The 27,028-nt window shown below is 37.8% G+C and overlaps 3 protein-coding genes and 2 pseudogenes across 6 annotated transcripts; 4 read left to right on the top strand and 1 right to left on the bottom strand.

Moving 5' to 3' along the window:
- Positions 1-48: 48 nt before the first annotated feature.
- Positions 49-4,084, top strand: LOC126783078 (diphthamide biosynthesis protein 3-like). 4 transcript variants are annotated; one of them, XM_050508467.1, is made up of 4 exons: positions 51-189; positions 1,079-1,134; positions 2,007-2,281; positions 3,810-4,084. In XM_050508467.1, exon 3 carries the CDS (start codon positions 2,024-2,026, stop codon positions 2,270-2,272), a length of 249 nt encoding a protein of 82 aa, XP_050364424.1. In that variant the 5' UTR covers positions 51-189; positions 1,079-1,134; positions 2,007-2,023; the 3' UTR covers positions 2,273-2,281; positions 3,810-4,084. The 4 variants fall into 4 exon arrangements, with proteins under 4 accessions (XP_050364423.1, XP_050364421.1, XP_050364424.1 ...); XM_050508465.1 differs by having other exon boundaries at positions 55-189; positions 2,001-2,281; positions 3,810-4,080; XM_050508466.1 differs by lacking the exon at positions 1,079-1,134 and having other exon boundaries at positions 49-189.
- A 580-nt stretch (positions 4,085-4,664) lies between these two features.
- LOC126783068 (pentatricopeptide repeat-containing protein At2g15630, mitochondrial-like) lies at positions 4,665-9,795 on the top strand. Its single transcript, XM_050508453.1, has 3 exons — positions 4,665-6,650; positions 7,262-7,340; positions 9,436-9,795. The coding sequence occupies exon 1, from the start codon at positions 4,676-4,678 to the stop codon at positions 6,545-6,547; it is 1,872 nt and encodes a 623-aa protein (XP_050364410.1). The 5' UTR covers positions 4,665-4,675; the 3' UTR covers positions 6,548-6,650; positions 7,262-7,340; positions 9,436-9,795.
- Positions 7,915-8,778, top strand: LOC126783828 (uncharacterized; annotated as a pseudogene).
- Positions 9,796-13,021: 3,226 nt separating the features above from the next.
- Positions 13,022-16,040, top strand: LOC126783827 (pentatricopeptide repeat-containing protein At2g15630, mitochondrial-like; annotated as a pseudogene).
- Positions 16,041-22,345: 6,305 nt separating this feature from the next.
- On the bottom strand, positions 22,346-26,840 carry LOC126783063 (disease resistance protein RUN1-like). Its single transcript, XM_050508449.1, has 5 exons — positions 26,279-26,840; positions 24,829-25,951; positions 24,430-24,717; positions 22,990-24,335; positions 22,346-22,905 (listed from the first exon to the last, which is right to left on the bottom strand). Exons 1-5 carry the CDS (start codon positions 26,791-26,793, stop codon positions 22,536-22,538), a joined length of 3,642 nt encoding a protein of 1,213 aa, XP_050364406.1. The 5' UTR covers positions 26,794-26,840; the 3' UTR covers positions 22,346-22,535.
- Between the last annotated feature and the right edge of the window lie 188 nt (positions 26,841-27,028).

The raw sequence follows: 27,028 nt of genomic DNA, 5'->3' as shown, positions 1-27,028 counted from the left end.
AAATTATAAATAAAATTGTAAAAACTAAAAACCTAAATATCTACAACAGAGTGCGACTTTTCTATCTCGCCGTTCTGCTTCTCCTCTTTCCTTGCGACTCCTGGTCGGCGACTCCTCTTCTGGTCACGGCGGCAGCTTCTTTCCCTCCCTCTCCCTCTGCCGACGGCTCTAGATCTCCATCTCCGTAAAGTAATTCAATTTTGTTTTTTAAGTTTGAAGATTAAAATTGGTTTATGTTTGATCCGGTTGATCGTTGAATGGGTTTTGATATGATTTTAATGAGTAGTTGGGTAGTGTTTGATAGCTCAATTTGTATGAGAAATCGTTAGCTTTTACTTCTGTTCATTGCCTATTGGCTATTGCAGAGGTAGTGTTGTAGTGTAATTGGCTAGCTTTGTAATTGTTGTGGTTTAAATGTGTTGCTATTGGAGGCATGGAGATAGTGCGGATTTCCTAAGCTTTTGATGCCTTTTTATGACTTTCTGAGAAGTTTAATTTAACTATATTATGGGAACTTTGTAGTATGATGTTAAACTATGCACTATGTCACTTGCATTTTGACTATTTGATGTTGTTTCGTAAAAATTGTTATGCATTTGATGGATTTTACAACTTTTTATAGTGGCATTGTTAATTTATTTTATGTATCAAAAAAAATATATAAATATTTTTTGTTTGCCATGTCGATTTTTTGAGATTTTCCGTGTCGTGTGTCCGTGTCCGTGCAACATATTGATTATGGCTGATCCTGATCATGATCGTGTTAGTACAAGTAGCTAGCACTGAAATCCTAGTGCTGCATATGCTTGCTTGCGTCTCTATGCCTTGCTCTCTATTGTTGTGCTCTGCTCTCTTATGTGGTGATGCTTGCTTGGTTTTGTCAAATCTGAATACAAATTGCAGATTAATTTTAATAGTTTAATTTCAAAGAAATTTATGACATGCATTCTTGCTGCTCCATTTGTATGATTTAGCGCATATTTCAGTGCTCATTTATACGATCAAATGAATGTAGGTATACTTGGTTTCCTTGCTAGGCTGTAGTTGCTGCTGATTTTTATTTCACTTTGCACCACAGAAAATGACCGGACTAGAAGATTACCGGACTAGAAGATGACCTTCACTATTCATTATGTATAGCCTCTCCCATTTTGATCTTGTTAGTTTATAAATGTCATATCAAAGTTGAGGGTTAGGTTTATTCTAACGTGAGTTCACTATAGTTGTGATATGTAGTTATAGTTATATCTTCTATATGAGATGCAGAAGATTGTTTTTCTTGATTTAGCATACTTCTATGATGCTTTCTATGTATCCACTGCAAATAATAGCCAAGGATAGTTATGTAGTTATGCATTATTGCAAATAGTAGTCAGGGATTAGTAAACATAACAAGTCAGTAGTCTATTTGGTTATTATCTACGCTACTGGATTGCGTCATTTGCTACCTATTATGGAGCATGGCAACAATCATTTGAATTCTCAAATCCAAATCGTCATGATTAAATTGTTACCCAAACATGAGATTTTGAAATCTTGGGATTAAACTTACCCAGATTTCAAATTCAAAGTCAAATCCAAATCCATTTTCCAAATGGAGCCTTAAAGTTTGGGTTTTTTTTCTTGCTTTTATTTTAACTACTTGATTTCTAGGGTTTGGTATTAACTCTACATGTTTATACAGCTTTTAGCCCCATGTTATAACATATTTGTGATGAAATTACTGAGGTTATTATATATGTCATTCATGTTTCCAGTGTTTTTAGTTTTCGTTTTACTATGAGACTCGGTTAGTCATCTTTTGTTTAAATAAATTAGTTTGGAGAATTGGAATGATGTAAGTAAGTATGAATCATTGAATCTATTGGCTCTTTATTCTTTTCACAGAATTGATTATTTGTGTCAATTTTATAGCCTCCTTGATTTTCACAGGATTCTTAGTTTGTTGCCTCTTCGAGGTATTTATTTGATGATTGTGATTGAATTTCAATTTGGACCAGGTACAGATTCTGAAGCCAAAACAATGTCGTATGACGATGTGGAGATCGAAGATATGGAGTGGAATGAGGAGCTACAGGCTTACACGTACCCGTGCCCGTGTGGAGACTTGTTCCAGATCACCAAGGAGGACCTGAAATTGGGGGAAGAGATTGCTCGGTGCCCTAGCTGTACACTCTACATCACTGTCGTTTACAACATTGAAGACTTCATGGATAAGAAACCTACAAAGCCCTTAGAGACCTCCAAGCAGCAATCCGTCACCGTCGCTTAGGATTTCCAGGTTAATTATATTACTATTGTTACCACACCCAATTTACCAGTGCTGTATATTAATTACAGTTGTCATGGTTTGATCAAGTGAAAAATGGATTATTTGATAATTTGCGTTATATTTTTGACAAAGTAACTGTTTTGGAGCTTAAATGGATATGCTTTTTTGGTTCGCAAGTAAAGAATGAATTTAGGGATTGCAGTTTATTGCTTAATTTAGGATGAACAGGCAGATTAGCATGATTCGGTGTGTTTTGATGAGATTTTAGCTCGAGTTAAACAAACCAATAATTGATATTGACACTACCTAAGAGTGCCCGTTTTGTCTGTTCTATGGAAAGTGTGATTGGGGCTTCGGGGAAGTGAAGTAATTCTTGTACTGGAAGAAGTGCTTTTCTGGATGTAACGAGACGGTTGAATCGAAGAGCAATTTAGAATTTTACTTTATTATGCTTTTTTCATCTCATTTGATCTTTTCCAAGTTGGCTTTATTTAGACATCTAGTCACTGTTGGTCCGAAGCTTTCAATATGCCATTTTAGAAAGTGCAACCCTTTGGTGAGAATGATTGCCTATAGTATTGGCACTTCCTATTCTTGTTAGGATGTTGAGGTGATTAGTTTCTGAGGGCAGTTTGGGGTATGTGCTGCGACCCTGGGAATAGCCGTGGACTTTTATACTTGAAATTGAAATTATATTGTGGGACTGTGGAAGGAGGCTGCTCCAAACTCATGGTTGAAACCTATTTAAAGCTAGTCTTCTGGTTGCATGTTAACTTCTTAAGTACAGGAGCTTGCAAGTGTTAAACTCAGGAATTAGTGTTTGGAGTGTTTGGTTGCTGTTGATTAATTGAGATTTGTTCAGTGTAAAAATATAAATTAGTCGTACAATGTTTCTTATGCTCATCAGCCATCTCTACATGGATGGATCTTTCACTTGAACCAGGCTCTTATTTGTCTTCTGCCCCTTGCATGTCACGGATGTTCTGTTTGCTGACTTGTTTGGGCACGCCACCAAGTTTCTTTGTATTTTCTCTCTTTGGACTTTAACTTTCCTTGTTGAAAGATAATTGATTGATTTATGGCAGTTTAGACGAAACTTGTTTTTGACAAATACTTGGGTAGTATAGTTGATTGCACTATGAAGACGAGGGATGCTTTGGCCATTCTTTTATTAAAGTATATCATTTTCCCTTGGTCCTTCACCAGAAAAGAATTATCCAGTGTTGTTTGGGTAATATTATTATAATTTGTTAAGAATTTTCAGCACCAAAGTAAGCATTTTCTGCACCGCAAGTAGCCATTAATTCTCTTTTGCCTTTCAAGTTGTGCTGCAGCATCCAGTTTGATTGGTAAATTATTAAGCTCATTAGAGAAAAGCTAATAAGAAAAGTCTAAAAGGTCTGTTATTTCTTTCATGGATCTTATAATTAAGATCATTGGTGCATAACTGCTTGGATTTCGTGGGAGTTCAAATTTTCTATACGGCTAGCCTACTACCAAGCACTCTACTGATTCTTTGATAGCTTTTGTGTTGCAGATAGCCTTGTGTGGTGGCGGCCTAGTGGTGGAAGGATTCTTCCCAAGTTTTGTTAGATTTAGACTCAATATTAGGTACGCAATGTCTACTCAAGTAAAGTTTGTATTCACCAACTAACGGAATTGGATTCCAATACTGAGGGTATCATTACTGAGCTTAGCCTTTTTGTCCGACATATCTTTTACTATATACACTTAGTCACTGTCTGCAAATGGTTTGGGTTCCAAATGAAGATGAAATTGTAAGGAACTAGTTATCCTTGCTGAACCTTTTCATCATTGTAGATTTGCAGTTGATAGAAATATTTCATGAGAAGACTGGTTTAGTGTTAGAAGGCCCTGGCGGTGGACTTTGATTGCTTGTTATCTCTAGTTCCATAGATTCTGATATGCAGCTTACACATCCCAGCATCAACCTTCAAATATGAATCTCCGCAAAACGATCTTTGATCCAGTAAGTCATACTCGAGTAAAGCAATTGCAAATTTGTAACAATGGCCATGCCACTAATCAAGGAGAAACCAACTACTATTGGTCTACTCGTTAAACTAAATCAACCTTAAATTAGTAACATCACTACTACTAACAATAATCTCATCAACTCAATTCCAAATAGTTGTCTCCCAACTCAACAGCTATCCCACACACAAAATATCACACAAAGCCAGTGCACAAACATTCACGGCGTTAGTAGTAAAAAGATGAGCGGTAACAAAAACGAGGCCCAAAAACGAAGCTTCAAGGCTCGGTCAAGGCGGACCGCTACGGCGCCGTCTCTGTCAAAAAGTTTATATAATGACTCTCTCTCTCTTATCAGTATCATCATAAGACTCACAATCACAACCCATATTTCTCACTCAGCCGAGGATGAAACTCCAGAGACTCCTAAACCCTCAGACCCTTAAACCCAAAACCCTCATCTCCATCTTCCCCACAACAACCCAATCTCCTTTCTCTTCTCTCCCCCAACCCATCACCCACGACTCCCTCGTCAACTCCATCAAATCCTCTCAGTGGCATTTCATCGAACACCTCCCGTGCAACCTCCCCTCCTCTCTTATCTCCCAAACCCTCCTCTCTCTCCACCAATCCCCCCACCTCGTCCACCAATTCGCCTCCCATTTCGACCTCCGCCGCCTCGACACCCACACCCAATGCCTCGCCGCCGCCATCCTCGCCTCCCTCCCCTCCCCAAAGCCCTCCACCGACCTCCTCAAACACCTCCTTCACATCGCTCCGATTCGCGACGTTTTCGACTCGCTGGACCGTGCCAGACTGCGTCTGTCTCCCCCAAGCGGCGCCGGCGCCGTCTTGGACTCCCTGGTGAGTGCTTGCTGTGAACTGAAGAGGGCCGATGATGCATTTGAATGCTTTAGGTTCATGACGGGCGAGAATGTAGCTCCGAAGACGAAGACATGTAATGAGCTGTTGAGCTTGTTTTCGAAGATGAACCGGACCGAGAGGGCGTGGGTTTTGTATGCTGAGATGTTTAGGTTGGGGATCAAGTCGAGTGTTTGTACTTTTAATATCATGATCAATGTGCTGTGTAAACAAGGCAAGCTTAAGAAGGCCAAGGAGTTTCTCGGGTTGATGGAGGTTTTCGGAGTGAAGCCTAGTGTTGTTACTTACAATACTCTCATTCATGGGTTTTGTAAGAGAGGCAGAGTCGGAGGGGCGCAGTTGATTTTGAGTGATATGAAAAGGAGAGGAGTCGAGCCGGATTCATACACGTATGGATTGCTTATTAGTGGGATGTGTAGGGAGAGAAGGCTCGACGAAGCGTCTGGTATTTTAGAGGAAATGCTGGAGATTGGGATGGTTCCGAGTGCTGTTACTTATAACACTTTGATTGATGGTTATTGCAATAAGGGTGATCTGGACAGGGCGTTCAGTTATAGAGATGAGATGGTGAAGGAGGGGAGAATGCCGACTGTGGCGACTTACAATTTGTTGGTTCATGAGTTGTTTATGCAAGGTAGGGTGAGTGAGGCTGAGGGTATGGTTAGGGAAATGGAAGAGAAGGGAATGGTTCCTGATGCCATTACGTATAATATTTTGATTAATGGCTATTGCAGGTCTGGCAATGCAAAGAAGGCGTTTTTTTTTCACGATGAAATGTTGACGAAGGGGATAGAGCCCACCAAGGAAACTTATACGTCGCTTATTTATGTTTTGAGTAAGAGGAAGAGGATGAACGAGGCGGATGACTTGTTTGCGAAGATACAGCGTAAGGGTGTTCTGCCGGATCTCGTGATGTTCAATGCCTTGATTGATGGTCATTGTGCTAATGGGAATATGGGGCGTGCATTTTCGCTATTGAGTGAGATGGATAAGATGAAAGTTCATCCAGATGAAGTGACTTACAATACCCTGATGCAAGGGCGCTGCAGGGAAGGGAAAGTTGAAGAAGCTCGGGAACTTCTGGATGTGATGAAGAGAAGGGGAATTAAGCCTGATTTCATTAGTTACAACACCCTCATTAGTGGACATAGTAAACGTGGTGATATGGATGATGCCTTTAAAGTTCGAGATGAGATGTTGAGTATAGGTGTTAATCCTACACTTTTAACGTACAATGCTCTTATCAAAGGTCTATGCAAAAACCAAGGAGGTGATCTTGCTCAAGAACTCCTTAAAGAAATGGAGGGCAGAGGGATTACTCCGGATGCCAGCACATATTACTATCTGATTGAGGGCATTGAGAATGTTGAGGAATTTCTCAGAAAGGGTGATTCATGAAGTCTCTTTCTCCGTGATTTGTCATCTCATGAAAGTGTTTTTTTTTCAAACCAAATTATAGTTCTGGTAGATACTTTGTAACGGCTTGGCAAACTCATCTCAGGTATCTATCACATTCAGAATGAACTGATTGAGTTAATGAAGAACGTAGTACTGTAGTGTCATATAACCTATTCTGTTTTAGTTCTTTATCTCTTTGTTGGCAACTGAGCTACACCATGTGCACACATTACACTTGAGAGTTGTTATATGATTGACATCGATTAAAATAATGCAATTATATCCGTAAAGACAATAAAGCAGCCAAGATAATTACAGCTGGAATTTTGTGCAGTAAATGTGTTTTGCTATTTAACTTTTATTGATCACGACACATAGCTCTAACTCTTAACACACAACTACTTCAAAAATAATAGAAATATAAGTGTATGACTCTAGTCTGACCAGTTAAAAATTACTGTATAAAGTTATAACATGAAACTAAACTATTTCAATGCCAATTATATTCTCTAAATCTCTAATTGCCTCCAGAGTGTTACCTGAAAAATACAGGGGAATCCTGAAAGTTGTATAGAGGATGTATGCAAGCATTAATATAAAATTAAAAATGCAATCATTGGTGTGATTTTGATTCAGCTTTCTTAATTCTCCACTTTTTCGTCGATAATGCTCCCAAGCTTTAAGTTTTTATGTTTTTGTCTTTTCTTTCTTCAGTTGCTAAGAGGCTCAGCTTTAACCAAGTGCAGTTTGGACTTAGAAATCAATCATCTTCGGTGCATCATTTTGTGGCCAGGTAATATACCAGGAATCTTATGACTTGTTTCAATTAGTCCACAAGCTACTGAAATATTTTGAACAAGTGGGAACATCTTAGTTGCCACACATTGAAACCGTTTCATTTCACTGTCCACTGAATGCACTATTATAGGCCCGACACTGTTGAAGACTCAGGGCTTTTAAAATCATAAATACCAAGGATAGTCCTGCATGCTTCAAAGGGAAGGCAAGTTCTAATGAGATTGAATTAAATTTAATCAGTCTGTAATCCAAACAAGTGAAACAACTATATTCAATGGTCTTCACAGTTGAAAACTACACTTCACCTTTAATCATCTTCATGGGGTGACACCATATATCCATTGTTTGCAGTGTCACTCATAGCTGACTGTGGTCTTGTGCAACTATATGTCTGGAACTACATGCATCATGAACCAAATGCCTTGAAAAATTAGAATGTACATTTTCTTCTTTTAGTGTTCATTGCCACTGGGATGATTTAGTGTATATATAAGGTCTATGTGGAGATTGTGAGTTAAGCATCTACAGTCCATGTACCAGAAAGCCTGATCTGTGGAGACACGCTTATGATGAGCACGTTCATTGGGCACTTCCTGGATTTTTTCTCACCCTTCTTGGTTGAATGTGTACACTATCAGATCATATTTTCTCAAACACCCTAGTAACTTGAATATCAAGTTTTGATACCCATTGAACTGCCCTCTTTCCAAAGAAACACATTAACTGCTTTCATCTTATTTTTCTCTATATCTGCCATTATTATGCAAGTTCTAGACTTACTTTTTCTTAACTGTTTGAATTCAACCATGTTCCTCCACCTTGCCAAATTTGCAGGCTTTTACGCTTTCTGCTGAGTTTATTAATTCGTTTTGGATTCTATCTGTGTTGTTGGATTGCTTACGGCTTCTGTTTCTATCCAAGAGCTTTTTCTCCTGTATTTCCATTCCATTGATCATGTTGGTCTGGAAGGGCATTAGCGTTGATTGTTGCAGCTCATAGTGTTTCTCTCTGTCGTGGCAGCTCTAGCTGCAATTTTTTGCCAAAGCTCTCTTCCTGCAGCATGTGTTCTTTCCATTGGTTGCTGGTTATGAACATGCGATTCATGCTCTGGTTCTCAAGTTTGTTCCAAAGGGTTGTGTTATTAGTCTTCTCGAGGGTAGCAGTAATTAATTAATATGCTTGGATCATCAGTAACTTGTAGATCAAGCGAGTCAAAATTTAGGGCGAGGGATATTGGCCAATTTGCAATTATTTATTAAGGTACTTTTTTGGGAATTTGAAACTAATAGGATGTATATGCCTGAAGTTTGCTGAAAAATGCATTCCAAGAGACCAGTCTATAGTATAGAGTATGAGCAACTCCATACTAGGCTAGTAGCAGAGGAGCATATGTCCATATAGACATAAATGATTCCAAGGAAGCTCATCAGTAGAAAATTTGGTGATTTGTGTGGGTGGGTCATGTCCTCTCTGGAAACAATGACAATCGATAATGAATAATGTGCCAAAATTGTGCTGGTTAGGCTCTCTATCTGAGTTTTCATGAGAAATCAACCTCTTTTATAGTTTTCCAATATTATGATAAATTTATCTTTTTCATCTATAGAGAAATTGAAAACTAACGTTAAATGTACCTTCATGAACTGCATGTGTAAGTTACTACCCAAATGCATGAACACTGCAGCTAGTGGTCTTTATTTTACTGGTATATTAAATGCTGAGCAATACTTGATGGGTTTATAATTCAAGTCTATGATGACTTGGATTTGCAAGTGAACTAGAAATATTGGTGTGCTGTCATCTTCAGTGAGATATGATTGCATAACGTGCCTGATGATATTACAAAAACCATATGCAACAATACAAGATTGTTACTCTCAAATGCTTAAACTATTGAGTTCATCTTACTTAACCAACTTAAGTCACTTAAAGGTTTGAGTTGATGAATTATCTGACTAAGAATATAAAATTTTGATGCCACTTGCAGTGGAGCATGCCTCTTCAAAAGAAATATTATGTTGTTTCTCCTATTCAGATGAGAGTTGCTTAAGTTCTAGTAGGCTTCATGCTTTCTTTTTGTTGTTTGCCAGGTTCTACTTGTTTGTAGCTAATAACATGAAGAACTCAATCCTTGCAAAATGTTCTGAAATGGTGAAGTGGGTCATCCAAAGAGTTTGACATTGAAGATATTGGTACCTGTACAGGTTATCAACAGACTACTAAAACAGTATTGTTCTCGGACAATAGCTCTGGAAGATTCTAGAAGATAACCTGTCAAGCTTTGCTCAGGTATCTACCGCTTTCAATGGCTTTGTTGAACTTGAATCAGAATGAACTGATTAATTTTATGAAAGAACGATCTACTTAAATATTATGTAAGCTAACCTCTTCTGTTTAGTTTTTTTTCTTTGTTGGCACTGAACTGCACCCTGTACACACATCATACTTGAGTTGTAATATAATTGGTCAGTTTTCAAATGTGAACTTTGCTTATGGTACAATATATTACGATGGTCAGTTGTCAACAATACACTTTCCTTGTCTTTGTTGTAAACCATAATTAAGAAGCTTCAAAAACCGCAGAAAGCAATGTCATTACAAGTATATGCATCTGATATGGCTTGTGGTAATTCTTTCGTGCTGGCTGTTTTAGCTTCAACATCAGAGGAGAATCAGTGGGGGGTGTTAACTGATCTGCAGTTTCAGTATCTTCCTTTTTTAGCTAGACATGGCTCACTGAGATGTCCCAGGTAGTGGCACAGAATAGGCTCTTCGCAAATAACTAGCTAGAATAAGAGGCCGCTTACACAAACCCCAGAGTTCAGCTTTCATGATTGTATCAACTTCCATCCAGTTACTAAAATCCATCCAGTTACTAAAATCCATAATATTCTGATTGTTCTCCTGCACCTATTCTTCCAGCAACACATCTGCAACACTGTCAATAACCTTGCACCAGTTAGGACAATTTGATAAGGTGAGTAAAATCTCACATATTTACGAATCTACCCTTGCGGAGATTCAAGATTTTACAAGAGTTTTAAATATTGAAATACGACTTGTATATGATATAGTGGAATATATATATATTTGTATAAATGGTCAATAAGTACATATATATATATATATAGTTTGCTATATTATATACTGTTATGAATTCATTGTGAATATGATCACAGTGGTGATGAGAATTATATAATGAGTATGTGATGCGATTTGTACAAATAATGAGTAGATTATTGTACGTGGTTTTAACGTTAAGAATTTGAAGGTACATATATTGGCCTCCATATAGTTGATGAAGATCCAAAGGTGTGGAGGACAAGTCATGAAGATTTGATATGCAAAAGGAGAATTGAAGTTGTTTCCTAATTGGACTAGGAAAAGATTATGGTTTGTTTTTCCTACCAAATAAGTCTCCACCGATTTGATTATGGGTAGATTGATATATATTTGGGAATATATATTTAGTTAAATGGTGTTTGGGAATTGTTATAGAAAAGGATTCAAAATAAAAGGTGTATTCCATATTCATATGGATTTTTTCATTTTCTATGTGAGATGTATTAGGAAGGGAAGTTAAGTTTAATTCCTAGGGTTAGGGAATACATGTGGCTGCTATATATATGATGTATATAGGCAGTAGGTTGTGTGGCCTCTAGGAGATACACGAACAAGAAAAAAGAGAGGAGAAAGAAGGTGAAACCAAAGAGAAGAAAATTCACAAAAAGGAGAGCTTAGTGCTAGGAGATCTGTGTGACTCCATTGAAGACCTTAGTGGCAACATCAACGTTCTTAGTGAGGTTGATCATCCGTGTGTCTACAACGATCTTAGTGAGGTTGTATCAACACGTGAAGCAACGGTCTTAGTGAGGTTGTTTCAATACTTGATTGTGATTATCAAGTAAGAAGTATTTTTACTTTTGAGAATAGCATTATTATTGATTAAGGTGTAATCATTGTAATATCGTTTATTCAATAAAAAAGTAAAATTATTCTACATATTCCGCTGCTATTACTCGTTATTGTTTTATCTTGTATTTTCAGAATTGTTAAAACGTTTTGTCTTCGGACGTATTTATGAAATATGACATGTATATAATAAAGTGGATTATATATATTGTATAAATGGTAAATAGGTATATATATATATAGTTTGCTATATTATATACTGTTAGGATTTCGTTTGTGAATATGATCACAGTGGTGATGAGAATTATATATAGAGCATGTTGATGCGATTTGTACAATAATGAGTAGATTATTGTACGTGTTTATGTCTTCGGACCAGTCTTCGGACGTGTTTGGCATGTCGGAACCTAGCTTTTGGCCGGGCGAAAGTTACGATACAGTTAGAGCTCTAGTCTGTCTGCCGGAGTACTGCATGTGAGGTAACAGATGAGTTATCGGTACATGAGTACTCATATCTTTGGACGTTGGATAGCGAGGAGGTTACCCAATATCGGACGTTGGGTAGCGAGGAGGTTGCCCAATGTCGGCGGTGTACTACTTGAGGGGTAACAGAGATGTACCAGCGCTCATTAGTACCCGTAATATAAATGCATTTGGGTAAACAGAGAGGTTGCCCAATTTCTCATGAGTACTTTAATATTCATATTTTTGGGACAACCAGATGGACCGTCCATTGACTCATGAGTGCATTTATATTTGTCGATCTGTGGATTGTCGTATATATTGATATGCGAATTATATTTGTTTTATTTTACTCATACGAACTGTAAAGCTTACCAGGTTTGTGTTTACAATTCCGGTGCACCAATTCGATGGTGTAGGAGATACTACCGCAGGTGTTGATTAGTGGAGATCGAGGGACAACTCTGAAGACTCGAAGTTGTTCATTATCCTACTTGTGGTGAGGTTTTCATTGTGGATTTGTGTGTGAGAACTTGTAAGGATTTATTGTGGGTTTTCTGAGAGATTGTGAGGATTATTACATTTCCATTTTTATGTAATGTTGGATTATAAATTTGGTTTGTAATAATTGGTTTGTCTGAGTTGTATTGTAAACTCAGTAATGATCTGCTGTTGCATTTTAAATGATTTCGATCATTGAGATTGTTTGGTGTTTCTCGACTTTGAAATTTTGAATTTTTATGCTCGAAATTTTGGGGTCGTTGGAAGTGAACTTGTGAAATGAAATCCATTACACATTTACACTCGTAAATGGGATAGTGACAATTGAGTGGACAAGAAGACCAGGAAATTAGGAATGGTAAAAATGTATAAAGTCCAGCCTTGCTTGCTTGTTCATTAACATAATCCACTTTTCTGAATAAAGATAATGTTCATTTTTAATTCATTCTACGTATATCAGTTCAAGCTGCAAGGCTTTTTGTGTACCTTTCTTTTCATATCTGGAATTTTGATCAATGTGTGCGTCTTTACTGCTCTGGACAGACGAGCAATTCAGAGATAGAGATCCTCGGTGCAGGCCTCTTAATTCCATTGATGAAGACTGGAAAGAATCACTCCCATTAAACTCCTGTGCGAAGAAAGGAAAGGAAATTGAGGATAGTTTTAAATTTTTAATATAAAAGCTAAACAGCTAAATAAGTTCTACTTGAACATGGTAAGTTCAGACCTAGAATTGTCTAGTTAAGTAGTTATACATGCACCGTGTGTAACCGTCATTATCTGATTTATCTCAGACAATATATGATATCCCAAACCCTCCTCTCCCTCCACCAATTCGCCTCCCATTTCGACCTCCGCCGCCTCGACACCGACACCCAATGCCTCGCCTCCCTCCCCTCCCCAAAGCCCTCCACCGACCTCCTCAAACACCTCCTTAACATCGCTCCGATTCGCGACGTTTTCGACTCGCTGGACCGTGCCAGACTGCGTCTGTCTCCCCCAAGCGGCGCCGGCGCCGTCTTGGACTCCCTGGTGAGTGCTTGCTGTGAGTTGAAGAGGGCTGATGAGGCATTTGAATGCTTTAGGTTCATGACGGGCGAGAATGTTGTGCCGAAGACGAAGACATGTAATGAGCTGTTGAGCTTGTTTTCGAAGATGAACCGGACCGAGGGGCGTGGGTTTTGTATGCTGAGATGTTTAGGTTGGGGATCAAGTCGAGTGTTTGTACTTTTAATATCATGATCAATGTACTGTGTAAACAAGGCAAGCTTAAGAAGGCCAAGGAGTTTCTCGGGTTGATGGAGGTTTTCGTGGTGATGCCGAGTGTTGTTACGTATAATACTCTCATTCACGGGTTTTGTACTTTTGTAAGAGAGGCAGAGTTGGAGGCGCGCACATGATTTTGAGTGATATGGAAGGGAGAGGAGTTAAGCCGGATTCGTACACGTATGGGTTGCTTATTAATGGGATTTGTAAGGAGAGAATGCTCGACGAAGCGTCTGGTGTTTTGGAGAAAATGCTGGAGATTGGGATGGTTCCGTGGGCGGTTACTTATAACACTTTGATTGATGGTTATTGCAATAAGGGTGATCTGGAAAGGGCGTTCGGTTATAGAGAGGAGATGGTGAAGGAGGGGGGTAATGCCGACTGTGGTGACTTACAATATGTTGGTTCATGAGTTGTTTATGCAAGGTAGGGTGAGTGAGGCTGAGGGTATGGTTAGGGAAATGGAAGAGAAGGGAATGGTTCCTGATGCCATTACGTATAATATTTTGATTAATGGCTACTGCAGGTCTGGAAATGCAAAGGAGGCGTTTATTTTTCGCGATGAAATGCTGATTAAGGGGATAGAGCCCACTAAGAGCATCTCCATTGGAGATGTCTTTTGGTATTGTCAAATTCAAAATTTGACATCTTACATGGCAAATTTGACATATGCAAATTTTAACAAATCTTAACTCCAATGGAAGTGTCAATTTTGAACATTATTATGATGTTTATAATATTTTATCTTGTTTTTATTTATGCTGTTGATATCAATATTACTGGTGTTATCATTTCTACAATTGTAAACAAACAAAGCAAGCACTATGTTTCATGCTTACTGCCGCATTGTCGATAGGATTCAGATAACCCAAATTAAATAGGATTCAGATAATGCAAAAAGAAACAAAGATTGGTATGATGTCTACAACTGCATTTGACATAAGACTAATCAAAACTTCCAACTAATCACATTACTTGACAAAAACAAAAACAACTCAAATTCAATGAAAGCATCATCGGCTACCACAAATGAATCATAATAAGTACTAAATGTCTTAATCCAATAAAAATTACACATTTAAACACATAAAAGTGGAGCAATTTCGAATAAACTGAGTGTGTTAGAGAGAGAGAGAGAGAGAGAGAGACCTTGCTTCTTGTGCCTCTGCACGAAAGGATAGTTCTTTGTGTCCTCCTCTGCAAAACAAGAACCCATAAAAAAGGAATAACAGTCACATGCAATATCTACCTTCCAAGTTGATTTTGAACCCCCCATTTACAAGACCGAAGCATTTCATGCAATAGCCCTGAGCACAAAATTAGGAACAAGAACAAATCATTTCAGTGATATATTAATGCCAAGGAACCGCTATTGATTAAAAAACAACAACTATAACACTTATATATATATATATATATACATACAATGAACACGAATTGGTTTTGAAGTATCGAATCCTCAAATTCAGAAAGGAAACAATTGAAGTGAATCAAAGTGAAACCAATCGAATTAAAACAACTCACTGAGAGAGAGAGAGAGAGAGAGAGAGAGAGAGAGAGAGAGAGAGAGAGAGAGAGAGAGAGAGAGAGAGAGAGAGAGAGAGAGAGGATGGTGTGCGTTTGTGTGAGTACATACCAGTGAGACCGAGAGAGAACTTGGTGATGAGAGTGTCGGTGATGGCGAAGCCGACGAGGAAAGGCCAGTTCTGATTCCACTCGTGATTGGAGAACACATGCCATGGATCAATCTTCCTTATCTTCTTTTGTTTCCCCTCTCAGGCTAGTAGTTTGGTCTGGGTATGATGAATTTCGATTCGATTTTGCTTTGATTGGTCTGGGTATGAAGAATCTGGGTTCGAATTTGGCTTTGGTTTGTAAGAAGATGATGTATTTGCAGCGAGAGAAGATAAGCCAACTTCATTATCCCTTTTAACAAGAGGTGGGTGGAAATTATGATTGAACTTGTTCAAAAGGTAGAAGAAAGGGAGAATTCGAAGAAGATGATGTCTTTGATTTCTGCAGATGCGTTTCAAGAGAAGGAAAGGGACGAGGAGGAAAGAGATGAGAGAAAGAAATGATAAAATATAAAAAGACATGAGCGGCTCGGCATGTCAAATTTGACAGTGAAGGCCTCTATGTCAAATCCACCCAACGCCATGTGTATATGACTCTTCGGTTGGAGAAGAGCTCTGACTGTCAAATTATAGCCGTTATGCACATGTGGTAGAAAAGACTTAACCGCAGGAGATGCTCTAAGGAAACTTGTACGTCGCTTATTTATGTTTTGAGTACAAGGAAGAGAATGAACGAGGCGGATGACTTGTTTGAGAAGATACAACGTATGGGTGTTGTGCTGGATCTTGTGATGTTCAATGCCTTGATTGGTGGTCATTCTGCTAATGGGAATATGGATCGTGCATTTTCGTTTTTGAGTGAGATGGATAAGATCATTAAGATGAAGTGACTTACAGTACCCCTGATGCAAGGGCGCTGCAGGGACGGGAAAGTTGAGTCTTTGAATGCTGTGAGGCCTAAAAGGAAACTGAGACTATAAAATGCTACCTATGTTATTATCATTGTTTCTTAATCTCATATAAGTAGAGAAAAGTAGCTTTACTATATATATTGAGACTATAAAATGCTATTGCTACCCATGCCAATACCCACGAAGACAACTTGTTAATCTAAAGTCCCCATTGATTCTCCTTATAGAGGCCAATGTAGCATGCCCTGTAGGTGGTGACGCAAATTATAGTTCAGATTTCATCTCACAAGTAACAAAACATACACAGAATACAACAATAATATATTGCTTGTATATGTAATATTGCAAGGAAAGGTGAGATAGTTTTATGACATGATAGAATAGGATTATAGCCAATTATATTAGGGAACAAAGAAACCAAAACCAGCTTGGCATGATAGCATATATATATATATATATATATATGTAGCATTGCATCATATGTAGTATGTACTATATGTTGTTTTCTTGCATCACCACTGGTACGTAGGTGATGATCATGTCAAGGGATAAATGAATCCTGGTAAAGTATATATATATATGGTGTTTTTCTACTTTGAGATATGTGACAAAAAAGTAGCAATATCAGAAGCAAAAGCATAAGAAGAGTAACATTCATGTATTTACTTGTATTGCAGGTTGTATGTGATTTGTAATAGAACAATCAATACAGTGAAGAGAAAGAGTTTCTCTCTTTATTACAATTTAATGTTCTTAAATTTTGCAAGTGAGGAGTGAGGAAGAAGGGTTTCAAGAAGCACCAATTTTCCAACTGTGCTATTCTTGACAAACAAAGAAGAATTAGAATGACTTCTTTGAAATCGTGAGGAAATGAGAACATAACTGAGCTTAGAATACCAAGCTCGTGGTGATTGCTTCAATCCATACAAGGCTTTATGGAGTTTATAGACCATGCCAACTTCATTTTCTCTTGGATGACCTAGAGGAATGGTCATATACATATCCTCTTCTAGTTCACCATGCAAGAATGCATTTTTGACATCCATTTGAGATAAAGACCAACAAGAATTTATAGCAACAGATATAAGTACTCTTATAGTGTTCATCTTTGCTATTGGTGCAAATGTTTTTTTATATTCAACCCCAAAGGTCTGTGTGAAGCCCCTAGCTACCAAGCAAGCTTTTATGTCTCTCAAGAGAACCATCAGAGTTGTATTTGAGCATGTAAATTCACCTAGCACCAATAAGCTTCTGCCCTTTGGGAAGAGGGACAATACTCCATGTTTGTTGTCGTCTAAAGCCTGCAATTCATCTTGCATAGCTCTCTACCACTTAGGATACTGCATTGCATTAGGAAAACTTCTTGGCTCATGATTTGTAAGAATTTTACAGAGAAAAGCACATTGAACGAAATTTAGTTTTTCAAAACCAAGATCAATTGGATAGCGTGTAGCATAAGTAACAAACTCTTTTAGCCTTTCACGAGGATTTCTGGTTCTAGGAGGATTTCTTCTAGGCACAATAGGTGATGACTGAACAAGTTGATTTCTCCCAGTTGAAGTAGGAGAGGGCTGTGCAAGTTCGTCTCATTAAGAACTACAGTTTGCTCTCTCTGATCATCATGAGTTGCAGCATAAGGGAACTCTTGAGTTGTTGTATGATCCTCAACAATCTCATTAAACTCAGAGTGCATTGGAGAAGGGAATAAGTCACTGAGATACTCCCCTTGAAGTTGATCATCAGTTCCATAATAAAATGGAAAATTTTCATGAAATTGCACATCTTTGGACACAATTATCTTCCTAGTTGCAGGATTGTAACACTGATATCCTTTTTGTGTTGATGAATATCCAAGAAACATGCATTTTACTGCCCTCGGATCAAACTTATATCTTTTATTAGCTTGAACATGCAAAAAATATATACAGCAAAAAGTTCTAAGATGATTTATATCTATATTTCTTCCTTTAAGAACTTCAAATGTAGATTTAAATTCAAGTACACTACTTGGTAATCTGTTTATCAAGTATGCAGCTGTTTGAACTGCTTGAGACCAAAACCGTTTTGGAACTTGATTTTGCAGCAAAAAAGCTCTAGCCTTTTCAAGTAAATCTCAATTTTTTCTTTCTACAATGCCATCTTTTTTTGTGGCGTGCCTATACAACTAGTTTGATGTATAATGCAATGTTCACTTAGATAATTAGTCATGTATTAGAAGTGCACTCAGTGCCATTATTAGATCTCAAGATAGATACACAAAGGTGAAACGAGTGTAATAATCAATGAAAGTCACATCAAAACGATATCCATCAAATGAATTAACTGAGGCAGGACCCCATACATCAGAGTGAACAAGCTCAAAAGGCTTGGTTGCTCGAGAGTGTGAAATAGAAAAAAGAGCTCTAGTTTGTTTTGACATATGACAGATTTCACACTCATTAGCAAACTTACAAAAATCTGCAAATATCCTAGATAAGATAGGAAAGGAAGGATGAGCAAGCCGTTTGTACCACAAAAATTGCTAAGATCCTGACTTGGAGTTGGTGATAGAGCATTTTGTTAGAACATCTATAAAATACCCTGAAAAATATCATCGTTAGTATATAATAAGCAGTGATCATTCAGTCCGAGGAATCAAAAGGGCCTCAAAACTTATTATGTTATTGGGGGATTTGATTTGGATTGTAAAACTACTACTTAAAATAAATCCTAAATTACTTATATACAATTGATCAACCATTCATCACATAACCAAAACACGAATTCTACTCAAGAAACATGTATGACACGCATAGAACAACATATAGGCAGCAAGTATTTTCGATTCTTCTTAAGTCCATTTCAATTCCAATTCTAATTAGAGTCCGAAGCGGTTCATCTAATCGTTAAGACTTCTTATTTATTTAGAATCAACGAAGCGTTCAATCCTAAACATATGCTAAAGAGAGTCCAACATAATGAAGCGTACTAGTTAAACAACAAAGTAGCACATAAGCACAATAAGTCGAATTGGAAACATGTAAGCAAGCATGGCGTCACTCATCTTGATTAAACATGCAAATTCCTAGAACTATCACAACCCTAAACAAGTATCAATAATTGAAACACGAAGCGCCTATTCAATAAATGAACACTTTGGTGAATTAAATCGCAACCCTAGGAGAACCATGGCCTTGGCTTCCTCAATCATTGATTTAGATGTACAAATTCAAGGAATAAATTGAAATAAAACCTATATTAATTTCGAAAACCTACTGCCCTAATTCATTATACACGGCATACATATAAATCCCATGAGTTCATATAATCAAAACATAAAACCAAAGAAATCTGAAATTATATTCTTCATATATGAAACCAAAAAGGTCATTCAAGAATTCATACAATAAAATCGAAAATTGTAGAAAACCTAAATAAAAATTACAAGCCATGGATGAATCACATATTAGAAACCTTGAAGGATGGAGCAAGATGAATTCGGATTTGGAGAGGCAAGAGGGGGAGCTCGGCTTGGTGGAGAATGGATGAAGTTTTTGGCTCGAATTTTCTGGGTATTTTGGCAGGGTTTCGGCTTGGATTTGTGAGAGAATGGAGATGCCAATTATGAAGAGAGGCCGTGCCTTTTATAGAGGAAGGAGGAGAGGAGAGGGTGCTAGGGTTTTGATGGGCTGATCCATGTATTCACGGTTGTGATGTTGCTGCCATGATGGGATCAAATGGCTGCCCTTGTTTCTTGTAGAATAAGCTCTTATCTCCTTGATTCTCTAGGGTTACACACGGCTGGACTCTTCTCATTGGTTGAATAGATGCACACGGCTCTATCTTTAAATGCACAGCTGAATTCCCTTCTTTTCCTCAATAAACTTGGACAGAATCATGTCCTTCTCTTCCTCTAATCCGTGTATGTGTGACTCCTTGTAGCTCACGGCTCCATATTTCTCTCATGCATAGATAACACGGCTGGACTCTCCTTTTTCTTCTTGGACATGGGCTGAAAACATGAGTAGCTTCATCTTCAAGCTCCTTGCCGTGCTCTATTCTTTTCCAACATGGAATATGACTCCTTGAAATTCTCCAATTCGTGCCTCTTTCTTTTCCCATGAATTATCTCTTTAATCTGAAAATAAAAATCAAAATTAATGTGAAGAAGATAATTCATTCGAAAATAATGTCTTAATCTAGACAATAGTTGTCTTAAAAAGACATATGTAATAGATGAGCTCAACTAGATTAGGAAAGTTTCTAATTTGCAAAAAAAGAAACTTACTAGAACAAGTAAGTTACTAGAACAAGAAAGTTCATTTAGGAAAGTTTCATAATAAGAGTTTGAGTTCAAGTAGGACTTTCCCAAATGGTACGTTTCCTTGTCTAACAAGGATTCCTAATGCAAATAGGACTCTCAAGATATTGCCAATGCAATCAATGTAGAAAGATGAAGACTCCTAGTTCAACTAGGTTTCCTAGTCCTATAAGGATTCCTACTCAAACTAGGACTCTAGACCAATTCTTTGTTTTTAACTCGTTTAAGCACAAATACACATCCATAACCGTCCTAGACTCCTATTGTGACTCAATGACTCGATAATACAATAATAAGGGCTAAGCAAAATACAAATGGAGGTAAAAACATATTAAGAACGTAGCACAAAGTGCTCCTATCAGTTAGATAGAAAACATTATGAAATTCTTGGACTGGTGAAGATATAATATAGGCCATTTAAGAAGAATCCCTCACCAATCTTCATCTTTGTGACTCCGTCCTGGAAAATGATGTCATTAGATGAGAAAATAGCTAGACAATCTAGTAATCGAGTTGTTATTCCAACTAAAAGAAGTTTTAAAAGGGAATGTTGGCATAAACAAGACATTTGACTCAATATTTGTGGAAAAAAGTTGTAATTTGCCTTTTCCACAGACCGGAACAAAACTTCCATTTGCAATTGAGACATGAGAGGGGTTTTTTTTTAAGTTTTTCAAAAAAATTCAAGTTTGTAGAAGCATTTGTGATATGTTTTGAGTCTCTTGAGTCCACTATCCAAACATCACCATTTTTGCTAATATCTAAAATAGTAGAAAGATCAGTGATGATACCTGGAATGTCTTTCTCATGAATAAGATTAAAATTATCCAAAAAATCTGCAAATTTGCCAAGCAAAGCTGTTGCATTCCCACTGCCATTATTTTTCATGGCTTCTTGCCTGCTATTGATGAAGTTGGCAAACTCATTGATAAGAGTTATTGGATTTGCAATGTAGTTCACCATTTGATCTAAGACACTGCTCAAATTTTCCTTGGGAGTGGACTTGTGCACATAACTCTTCTGACCATCATTCCACTTAGGCTTAATTCTGGATGCAAAATCCAACACGTTTCTTTCTGGTGACCAATACCAACTCTTCTATTGGACTCACAATATGTGCACTTTAGATCAGGTGTTCTTCCCTTGTAAACTCAATTATTTGATGCAGGCTTGCTTGCAGTAAATGCTCTATAATCAGTGCTTCCAGACCCAACCTCCTTTGTTGCAGGCTTTCTTGCAGCAAATGCTCTAGCATTAGTGCTTCTAGACCTTACCTCAACATTCATAACTTTTTTGCGTGTTTCCTATCTATGAATGGCACCAGTGACAGTAGTAAGACTTGGAAACTCTGAGCTCATCATGAGGTGACTCCTCAAATCCTCATAGTTTGGTCCTAGACATGCTAGGAGTTGAAAGACCTTGTCTTCTTCAGCTCTTTTCCTCAATATGACTCCATCAATGGTAAAAGGTCTGAGAAGATCAATCTCATTCCATTTTGATTTTAAAATACCAAGATGGTGAACAAAAGGACTTGTACCTTGTTGAATCTCAAAAGGATCTCTTTGAAGTTGAAACACTCGTGCAGAGTTGTTGACACTTCCATATAGATCCTTTAGTGCTTCCCACAAATCATATGCAAACTCATGGTAGTTGAAAACTTCTGTGATGCTTGGCTCCATGGAATTGAGAATCCATGCTCGAACTTATTGATCCTTGCTCAACTTTTTCTCAAAGTTGTCAGAATCTATAGTTGGAATCTTGTTTTCTTTGATGTAACTCAGTCTGGATCTTCCTCCAATTGCAAGTACCATGTTTCTCGACCAGTTCAAGAAATTGAACTGATTGAGTCTAGTGGAAACAATGCTCTAATTGAACCTCCATCTACATACTCAGTTCTCACTAGTAATGCATCAGTGACAATAATTTCAAAACCACTAGAATGATCTCTAACATGTCCTATGAGGATCACTGCTCTAATACCATGAAGAAATTCATGATGAGAAAATTTAAACTCAATTATATTGATATGATGAATATATAAAACTTACAAGTCTAGTGAATATAATCAATATATATACACCAAATGGGTGTAGAGAGAAAACCAGAAAAGTACTCTAACCACCCTCAACAACTAACAGTCCCTCACTAAGTGGATCTGTGTCTCTAAAGAGATGAACCCCAATCACACAAGACTTCACTAACAACTATGCAACAGAATCCAGATGCTCCAAACTGCTCCAAACGGCTACAATATCATCAATATCTCAGTAATCATGCATCTCAGATGGGGGAAGATGGAGAGAAGAAACAGGCAGAGAAGAAACAGGTACACCCAGTTTGTTTGCACGAATAAAATTTATCATCCGATTCTCATGTAAAACCAAATCCTCCTTCAAATCAGGTGAAATGTTAACTTTGGGATGCAGTAACACTGTAATAAGGCACTCCAACATGGTCTCAAACACTTTTAGCTTCTCAAGCTTATCTTGATCTGGTGGAAGCAACTCTTGCTCCTGAACTGAACTAACAACTTTCTGGTACATTTCATACAATTCGGGCATGTAAGTCTCCTTCATGACTTTGATCTTTTGATAGGCCTCTTCTTGCCAATCAGGAAGACTACTAAATGCGTTTCTGATTCAAGTATATGATTTTGATTTTATTAGAATGAAAAATAGGATTTAAGAGAAGCAACAAAACACGTTAAAAAAAACATACCCAATGACCTGCAACACAGCTGCTCTGTCTTCGATCAGCTGGACCCCGCAGCTTCCCTCGAAGAAAATGTAATAACAAAACCGAACTCGAAGCGTATCAGGCGGCGGCATCCCACTCTCACCCAACCTCCTCTTTATTGTTTTTATTGGAATATAGTGCAGCCATAGGTGACCTGGTTCCAGCCCTTCATCATGAAATCTCACTCCATTGATGTAAATCTCTCGCCTGTGGCGATACAACTTTTCTTCACTGTCTTGATAATATTCCGGAAATCTATCATCAGATTTATACATACCAACAAACCGGCGACTCATGCAGAGAGCCAACCCTGTGCTGTCCCAATTGACATTTTGAGGAATTTTAATAAAAAACTCATGCTCCTCATTTGCAGCATATTCGACATCATGACGGTGGCTGAGCCAGTTTGGAATTGGAGCACTTGCTGGAAATTTTACTAGAAATTCTTCAGAATTCGCACAAGAGATGAATAAAGACAACAGAGCCGTCAATTTCTCAGCCTCTCCCATCAAATCTTCAGATGATGGCATTGTATTTCTCTTCTTGAGCACATGACTTAGTAGTAGCTTGTTGTCAACTGCAACCTTTGATACTAGTCGACCAGCCAGATTGTCGCAGAGCTTTTGGCAGTCAGTCAATTCGATTCGAGCCATCATTTTTTGATCCGTCGACTCCAAATTGTTTGACAAATGTGAAATTCCTTCCAAACTCCTGCATCCAGTCACGTCTAAGGATTCTATTTCTCGTGCAAATTCTGAAATTTCTTCAAGCCTCTGGCAACCGTTCAGGCGAACTCGTCGTAATCTCGCTGAAAAGACCGGTGGAGCTAGTGTTACTGACATTGTTGGAAACGTAACAAGGTTATCGCACTTCCGTAGATCAAGATCCTCCAGACGTTGCAATTTATAGAAGATACTAGACGGGACATTCGTAAGATCATGGCAAGAATATAAGGACAAGGATTTGAGGCCTGTGAGATTTCCAACCGAGCATGGTAGCTTTTTAATGCGAGTGCAACTCAAACTCAGGCGACTCAGAGACTTCATCTCTCCCTCAATTTTAGGGAAGAACGCAAGCGGGTAATTAGATAGATCCAGAGTTTCCAAAGATTTCAACTTTATTTTATTAGGAAACATCCAGAGATTCTTACAAAATGTAATTTCCAAATGGGTCAGCTTATCGAGACGGCCAACCGAAGGATGAACTTCAACTAAATCATTGCAATAGCGTATGGATAATCTCTCCAGGCTTGTTAAACCAGATAAATCGGGAATTGTTGCTAGACCACGACCAGACCACAATTGGATAGATTTCAAATGTGGCATATTCTGTCCGGGAGAAAGGGAACAAAATTAATAAAGAGGCTTAAGTGGTAAGTCGAAGTTAAAATACAGCAAGGTGTGAGCGATGCATTGCAAATACCTTGAATCCCTGGTTCACTAGTGGAATCGTGCAGGGCCCCTTCATGTGCAGCATACCAAGTTTCCTCGGATTAAAATTCGCTGGCAACGATTGTAATGAAGTATCAGTCCAATTAATGGCCCTCAACTCGTCGGGGAGATAATCCAATTGAACTTCTGCATCAAGTTTATCCAAGTTGAGTACTTCAAGAATTTGAAGATTTTTCATGTTTTTGAAGCTACCGCTGTTTAACCGTATTTTTTGTTGAGCTTCCGGATCCAACACGATACCCTTAATTTTATCCGTCCCCTAACAATAAACAACAGAAGGTTGAATTAAGAAGTTAAAAATCATGTTTAATATAATTTTAAATATCTCATGATAAATAAATATTTACAATAATATCAAAATCTTACTGACTTTGTTATCCTCAAGAACTTTATAAACATCTTCATAATTCCAGAGTCTACTTCGGCGTCCTGGCTCATTAGGAGACTCTCGCCGAACAATTTCTTTTCCCATGTCTTCTATAAGGTCATGCATCCAAATGATATTCTCCTTCCAAAAAGGGTCAATTTGAAATTTGATTAAGGCCTTCTCTTTGAGGACTTTGAGAGCAAACGTGGGATTCAGGTCACAACATCGTAGAATAGTTATCACCTCCCTATGTCTGTAATTCTTGAAAAAACATGCAATGTGAAGAAAAACTTCTTTTACTCCATGCTCCAATCCCTCGTAACTCCTTTGGAGAATTTCTTGAACCTTTTGTTTAGGATATTTTTTGTAATACTTTAATGCATCTTCCCACTCATCCTTACTTTTACTACATAGATCTGACCCCAAAACTTCCAACACTAATGGAATTCCTTTTGCATAACGTACTACGCTCTGTGCAAGGTCAGAGAATTCATCTATATATATATTTCCTCTAAAGGCATTAAAACTGAAGAGCTTCAAAGCTTCTACATCATCTAATTCCTTGGCATCATATATTTTCTTGACGCTATGAGCCTCTAGGCAATTCTTATCTCTTGTTGTTATGATCACTCTACTTCTTGGACCAAACCAATCACACCCTCCAGCAAGTTTTCTTAATTGTTTAATGTTTGTAACATCATCAAGAACTAATAGAACTCTTTTTTTGCTTAGGTTTTTCTTCAGCAAATTGATTCCTTCATCAATATTGGTCAACTTAGGTGGATTCCTCTCTATAATCTTAGAAAGCAAAATGTTTTGTAGCTTGACAAGAGCTCCATCTCCATGTGAAGATGATTCTTCCTTAACAATTGATAGGAAACAGCTATGTTCAAACATATTGCTAATTGAATTGTAAACAGCTTTTGCAAGTGTTGTCTTTCCTATTCCGCCAACTCCCCATATCCCTATCATTTGAGGATCATCTTCTGCAACATTTAGAAGCTTAACTACGTTTTCCACACGAGATTCTATTCCAACAGGATATGTTGCCACATCCAAAGAGGTGTATTTCATTAGTTTGGATGATATCTCTTTAACAATTTCATCAAGGACAGTTGCTTCATGTCTACAAAAGGCAAATCATATGAAATATTTAGTTTAAATGTTCCTACATGTCTAGTTCTTTTATTGGACAGATCAATGACAGACTGCATCATACTAAAGATTTTAGGGAAAAAAAAATATTTGAAGGAGATTTTAGAATAATTTTTGTTATAGACGATTTTACTCCCGGGTTAGCTTGTGATCGAAAGTGTGAAACTAATAATTGATGCATGGATCGTTTTAAACTATTAATCTTACACTATACAATCTATTAACATGTCAACTATGTGTAACGGTGGAATGTAATTTTATAAAGTTGAGATGGTTGAGATCGAGTGAGCGTACGTACCCTCCTTCCATGATGAGCCACCCAGACAAAGTTGCTGCTTCTCTAAGAACTGCCTTCCAACTCTCCACCTTTTCCAAGTTATCCTTGTATTTGCTAAGGTGAGCAATTCCCTCACCAAAGTGGCCCTTCTGGTATCGTATCTCCGAGGGTTGTACCTTGTAGAAAATAGGGTAAACGATTTGTTGCTTGGACTCTTTACACTGAAAGATCTTAACGAGCTCCTCCAAGCACCACTTTGAATATGCATAGTTTGCAGAGAATACAACAATGGCAATCCTTGAACCTTCAATTACTTGGAGAAGCTCATTTGAGATATCTTTTCCTCTTGTAAGGTCATTATCAATGAAGGTGTAGATACCCTTGTCAACCAAAGCTCTGTGCAATTGGCATGTGATATTGTTGCGCGTATCTGGACCTCTGAAGCTCAGAAAAACATCGTGTGTGAATGAATGGGTGGAAGAAGAAGAAGATGAAGAGGAAGAAGAGGTTCCGAATTGAGGTGTGCTCGAATCCATATTGTTCGATTGCAGCAGAATGAGTGAGGAGATTGAATGGCAATTTAGGATGGTAAGTATTGATTATGTCAAGGACTATCTCTTATATACTTAGGATACAGTAGTTAAGCCTCAGGGTTTGACAATATGCAAAGCAGTTACTTGCACCTTCAGCGAAACTAATCGAGTAGTACGTTCACTGTGTTCCGGATTAACAAATTAGTTAGAACCAACCACTACGTGTAATTTTTTGCCC

Source organism: Argentina anserina, chromosome 2 (assembly GCF_933775445.1).
Source record: "Argentina anserina chromosome 2, drPotAnse1.1, whole genome shotgun sequence".
Taxonomy (NCBI): Eukaryota; Viridiplantae; Streptophyta; class Magnoliopsida; order Rosales; family Rosaceae; genus Argentina; species Argentina anserina.
Note: the sequence above shows the minus strand (reverse complement) of the source record. Positions and strands in the feature narration are given on the sequence as shown.